Source organism: Sinocyclocheilus grahami, unplaced genomic scaffold (genome assembly GCF_001515645.1).
Source record: "Sinocyclocheilus grahami isolate Dianchi unplaced genomic scaffold, SAMN03320097.WGS_v1.1 scaffold804.1, whole genome shotgun sequence".
Lineage (NCBI taxonomy): Eukaryota > Metazoa > Chordata > Actinopteri > Cypriniformes > Cyprinidae > Sinocyclocheilus > Sinocyclocheilus grahami.
Genome location: NW_015505983.1, coordinates 11,071 through 17,421, shown reverse-complemented (window position 1 = coordinate 17,421; position 6,351 = coordinate 11,071). Strand labels below are relative to the sequence as shown.

Here is a 6,351-nt window from a genome sequence, read left to right as displayed (position 1 = left end):
TTTGACGGCTTGGGCAGAATAGAGTGGGGGAACTATGACGTCACTGACGGCTTGGGCAGAATAGAGTGGCGGAACTATGACGTCACTTTGACGGCTTGGGCAGAATAGAGTGGGGGAACTATGACGTCACTTTGTATGCGGATCGGCTGTTAGCGTCGCACTGGTTCCCTCGAAAAAAGGCCAATAGAATTTTTCCATAGGCTTTTGGATTATCGCAAAAAATAAGCTCTGTGTTCAATCATAGTTCATGAAACTGACACATTTTGTCCATCAAGATAATCTTCACAAAATGAATTTTGAAGCCTAAATAAAAGCGCCAGAACTCCTCATACCACGCTGTTTGTCTCTTTCTCTCGAACCCACCCTTCCCTCCCCTTTAATCAAATCAGCTATCCTTATTCTTTTCAGGTTGCATCGGGGGGTCCTAATCGTCTGGCCTAAATATACAAATGAGATGATACACCCATCCTGAGTCTCTCCAGGTCATCGATTCCAGATGCCCAGATCAACCTGACCATCATCCTATCCCCTTTACCTTTTCATCCACTTCCAACTCATCCCTAACATTCTGAATAATAAACAATTCATTTACATATTTGGTTGTGGTACGTGTGGTCCTTCCTCATGAAACTTATTTTAGTGAATAAAGTACCATATTTCAGCTATCGTTTTGTTAGGATGAGTAGCTTACTCAAAATGTTATTTTATCATTGCTTCTAGGAAATCCTCAATCTATATGTTTTCTAACAGCGGCTTGTGGCCATAAACATTTCATTTTAATGTGGCTTTAAGTACTATGCATCGTTAAGGTTTCACTTTCACCATGACTAAGCCGGTGAATGTGCTGATTACATGGAGTTTATACCTTATGGTCCGAACCCAGAGTCTCCGTATCAGTAAGCGATAAAACGAGCATCTTCCATCCGCAGATTTGTTTTGCATTTCAGGGCAAAGCAAAAAAAACATTGTCGAGCAACAATATAAAATGCGGTAAACTATTAATTGGTTATTCTACAATTAATTGTACTATAGATTATACTACAGTTGGAAAATAGCCTACTGTAAATTGATAAACTGTTCGGCGTGATGACGATAATGTCTGTAGTCCCATTTAGCAACTTGTTAGCAACCGTCTTTGTTAAGAAATGTAACAGTTTTAAAAAAAACACGAGTGGGGTGTAACTGGTGTGTTTTATGTCAGAATAAAATGTGAAAGTATCTTGAGCTTGTGTGAACCACGGACCTTATTTTAGGGGATTTAACCAAACTCTGGGACTATGGAACCGGAAGTGCTAAAATGCTAACTCGCTTCCGGGTTTTTGCCTACAAAGTGACATCATAGTTCCACCACTCTATATCCTTAACCACACCCCTAGTTTGCTATGAGTGAGAGATGGAGAGGTGGAGCTCTAAAATACGTCACTTATATTGAAATAAAATTCTCCTTCTTAAAATTCCTCTTTAATGCATTTGGCAGACATTTTTATGCTTCCTTGGGAATCGAACCCGTAAATTTTTCTAGCACCATACACTGTTTGAGCTTCCGGAACAGTACGAGTTTGTTACAAACAATCGAAAGATCATTTAATTTACTATTATTATTATTACTATTATTATTATTATTATTTGTTGTTGTTTTTCATTTTATAAATACCATTACAATGTTAATTATACATGTTAATTATTATTAAATAGTCCCACACCAAATAACTACACACACGGGGGAAGTCGGACTCGTAACTCAAAGGTTGCAGGTTCGAGTCTTGTACCGGCAGGGATTGTAGGTGGGGGGAGTGAATGTACAGCGCTCTCTCCCACCTTCAATACCACGACTGAGGTGCCCTTGAGCAAGGCACTGAACCCCCAACTGCTCCCCGGGCGCCGCAGCAAAAAAAATGGCTGCCCACTGCTCCGGGTGTGTGTTCACGGTGTGTGTGTGTTCACTGCTGTGTGTGTGCACTTTGGATGGGATAAATGCAGAGCACTAATTCCGAGTATGGGTCACCACGTCACTTTCACTTTTTCATTTTCACACTCGCTGTATCACTCAGGCTGCGCTGCAGTGTCTATTCACAGGCGCGATCCCACTACTGATCGACACGGGGGCTTTGACCCCCAGGTCTCCGACCTGGGCCGGTTCACCCCTCCTTAGACGACCTGGTGGTCCCGAGCTCCCCCAGGAGCACCATATCGATACCGAACTTAGTGTGGGCACCCGATCGACACAGTCCACTGCAGCCCAGAAGAAGCCCTGAGCTCCAGCGATCCTCCAGCCTCAGCCTCCCAGTAGTTTGGATTACAGGCGCCGCCACTGAACCCGACGAGAGCCAAGAGTATCAGCTCTGCTGCTCAACCTGCTGCTCACAGCGCCCTCTAGTGCAGCTAAGCACAACACTAACTCTCTCTGTCTCTCAGATTCAAGATGAAGAATAAAGAAGCTTTATTAGAAAGGACACTAAGAAAATAGACGTTTTAAAATAAACCATTTAATTTAGACATTTAATGCACACTTTGTGACAAACTTGCACACAAGCAAATAAAAAATTAAAAGTGGAATCTTTTGTACTTTTTCCTCATGTTTTTGTCTACAAACTAAATAAATATTAAAATATTGCACACATGCACCATTCACAATAAATAAAATAAAATAACCAAGCTGGGCATGCAATTACTCAAGCTGATCCATGTGACCTGTAAATGGGAGGTGAAACTGCCACAGATGATCTCACATCACCTCAGGGAGCTACCTGTCTGCCAAATCCTTCTTTATTATGATTAAAATGGTGAATTTATAAAATGTCCAACCTTGCATGACCAGCTCAGCCACCTTTTTCGGCACCGTACTGTCGAAGGGATTTCCTCCATTGGCACAAAACACTGGCCACATGCTCGTAAACACACACACACACAACTTGCATACACACAGTGTGTGTCGCAAGCCTAATTATTTTACTGCACTCCCTCCATTGTAGTTTTGAGGGTGAGTACATCTCATGAGTACATTCGGTTAACACATAAATTCCTCAGCAGCTTCCTCACCAGGGTGGAACCTGAACACTGGTCTTTAAGTTTCATCTCCGCTGGTGGTGACAGCTGGGACTGACACACATACACTCTCCCACACACACCCTACCCTCCCTCACCCACCCACAAAGTCCTGGAGCCGCCCTGGATCTGCATCTCTATAAGAGGTCAGAGCTGGACTCAAAGGTGCCATCCTCGTCTGGACAACTCTCTCAACAGTTTCCTCTCTGGGTTCATCTCATCTCCTTATCCATCCACCATGTCGGTTTCTGTTCGCATGACGTCCTCCAAAGGACCCAAGACCGTGACCTCAAAGTCCATTATCACCAAGAGTCGGGGTTGTTCCACGTTCTTTCCACAGAAAGCCTACAGCGTGTATGGAGGTGGTTTGGGTGGAAGCACCCGCATCTCTTCCTCCTCGCTGCAATCCAGAATCAGAGGATACGATGGAGGATACTGTGGAGGATACGGTGGAGGATACGGTGGAGGATATGGTGGAGGATGTGGTGGAGGATATGGTTTTGGTGGTGGATACGGTGGAGGTTATGGCGGAGGATATGTAGCAGGCATAATGCCTGGAGGCTGCTTTGTAAATGACTTCCAGCTGAATGAGAAGGCCACCATGCAGAACCTGAACGACCGTCTGGCGTCCTACCTGGAGAAGGTGCGCTCGCTGGAGGCTGCCAATGCCATCCTGGAGAGGCAGATCCGTGAGTACTATGAGAAGAAGGGGCCGATCTGCCAGAGGGACTACAGCCCCTACTGGAACACCATCAAGGACCTGAAGGACAAGGTACAGTGATGCCTGAAAGAATATGCCACATGATAGGAAAGACTAGCAAATTCTAGTGCACTAATCTAGTTGCTAAATAATAGATTGCAGATTACAGAGAATCCTTGCAACACACTGCATACTGTTCTCATATAAAAGACTGCAAAGTTATAAAGTCTGACATATTTGGCATGCAACCTTATGACATTTTGCCCCACTTTTATGTTCTGAACTAATGTATTAAAAACTGCATCTCAATGCTTTTCATTACAGATTAAAAATGCTACCATCCACAATGCCAACATCCTCCTGCAGATTGACAACTCTAAACTGGCTGCTGATGACTTCAGGATAAAGTAAGTTCTCTCAAATAACATTCCTCTGTAACCATAGCTTGATAGCTTTAGCATCTTGAAAGATCATGCTTTATATTGGTGAGTTTATTTCTCATCCTGCTTTTCCACCAATCAGATATGAGCATGAACTGGTAATGCGGCAGTCTGTGGAGGCCGACATCGCTAACCTGCGCCGTTTGCTGGACCAGACGACCCTGACAAAGGCCGACCTGGAGATGCAGATTGAAAGTCTGCAGGATGAGCTGGCATTTATGAAGAAGAACCACCAGGAGGTTTGTAATAACTTGCTTGTAGTTTTTTTTTTTAAAACTTGTGCAGCTAAACAGAGACCTGATGCTGAAGCCTTGTGGGTTTACAGGATTTGGCTGCACTGAGGTCACAGCTGACAGGCACAGTGAACGTAGAGGTTGATGCTGCTCCTCAGCAAGACCTGAACAAGGTTCTGGAGGAGGTCCGTGCTCATTATGAGAACATCATTCAGAAACACCGCAGGGAACAGGAAGACTGGTTTAAAGACAAGGTAAGACATCCTCTGTCTCCTTGAATCCACGGGTTGTGAATTCTACTTTGCTATCAAACATACTGCAAGACTCCTGACTTCACTGAATAATCACTTGACGTAGTGCCTGGATTGTGATCTAGTGTTTTTATCTTTTGTTTAGACGGCAGGGTTGAACAAAGAGGTGGCCCACAGCACAGAGATCATTCAAACGTCCAGGTCACAGGTCACAGAGCTGCGAAACACCTTACAGAGTCTGGAGATCGAGCTACAGTCTCAACTCAGCATGGTGAGACACAAGTGGAATGTAGAGTGAGAGAGATTAGATACATTATCTGAAACAAAGGAAGGAAAATATAGCATAAGACTTGAAGAAAGCAGAGCAATGATGCTTTATTCTCGTGTTATTCTCATGTTCTCAAACAGAAAGCAGCACTGGAGAACTCACTGTTGGAAACAGAGGCTAGGTACAGCTCTATGCTAGCAGGGTACCAGAACCAAATCAACATGCTGGAAGCCGAGTTGGCTCAGTTTGAAGGATCATGTGACACTGAACACTGAAGTAATGGCTGCTAAAACAAACCAGGGTTGACATTGCAGAAATAGGCCTACATTACATTTGAAAACATATTACGTTATGATAGTTTTACTGTATTTTTGGTCAAATAAATGCAGCCTCGGTAAGCATAAGAAACTTCTCGCAAGATGTTAAAAAACGTACTGGTTCCAATCTTTTGAACAGTAGTGCATGTGTGTATTTATGACATTGGTTGTGTTTAAATAATGATTGGTGTGTTTATTCCCTATGTCAATCAGATATGAGCATGAGGTGGTGATGCGGCAGTCTGTGGAGGCTGACGTCGCTAACTTGCGCCGCTTACTGGACCAGACAAACCTGGCAAGGGCCGACCTGGAGATGCAGATCAAGTGTCTGGAGGAAGAGCTGGCATTTATGAAGAAGAACCACCAGGAGGTTTGTAGTGGTTTTCTGATAGATCATCTATGTAGAACTGATCCTAAATTTTGGAGTATCCTATTCTATTCTATTCTATTCTATTCTCTTATACTGTGGCATTACAGGAGCTGGCTGCACTGAGGTCACAGCTGACAGGCACAGTGAACGTAGAGGTTGATGCTGCTCCTCAGCAAGACCTGAACAAGGTTATGGAGGAGATTCGTTCTCATTACGAGAACATCATACAGAAACACCGCAGGGAACAGGAGGCCTGGTTCAAAGACAAGGTAAGACTTCTTCTTTCTCCCTCAGTCTAAATTTGAATTCTACTTTGCTATCAAGATTTCACTGAATAATAAACCACATATTCCTGAATGTCACTTGTAGTAGTGCCTGGATAGTGATATAGTGTTTTTGTCTATTGTTTAGACGGCAGGGTTGAACAAAGAGGTGGCCATCAGCACAGAGACCATATATACGTCCAGATCGCAGATCACAGAGCTGCGAAACACCTTACAGAGTCTGGAGATCGAGCTGCAGTCTCAACTCAGCATGGTGAGACACAAGTGGAATGTAGAGTGAGATTAGATAGATTATCTGAACCAGAGGTAGGAAAATATAATGCAAGACTCAAAACAAGCAGAGCAACGGTGCTTTATTATGTTTTTGTGCATGTTCTCAAACAGAAAGCAGCGCTGGAGAACTCACTGGCAGACACAGAGGCTAGGTACAGCGCTATGCTAGC

At 43.7% G+C, this 6,351-nt stretch overlaps 1 protein-coding gene across 1 annotated transcript in view; it reads left to right on the top strand.

Annotated features, from left to right (window-relative positions):
* The first annotated feature begins 3,231 nt into the window (after nt 1-3,231).
* LOC107562049 (keratin, type I cytoskeletal 47 kDa-like) overlaps nt 3,232-6,351 on the top strand; it is a 9,692-nt gene continuing 6,572 nt past the window's right edge. Inside the window, exons 1-6 of the mRNA XM_016246610.1 lie at nt 3,232-3,817; nt 4,070-4,152; nt 4,268-4,424; nt 4,511-4,672; nt 6,036-6,161; nt 6,293-6,349. Coding sequence (XP_016102096.1) covers nt 3,284-3,817; nt 4,070-4,152; nt 4,268-4,424; nt 4,511-4,672; nt 6,036-6,161; nt 6,293-6,349 — 1,119 coding nt within the window. The 5' untranslated portion in view covers nt 3,232-3,283. The remainder of the gene's footprint in view (nt 3,818-4,069; nt 4,153-4,267; nt 4,425-4,510; nt 4,673-6,035; nt 6,162-6,292; nt 6,350-6,351) is intronic.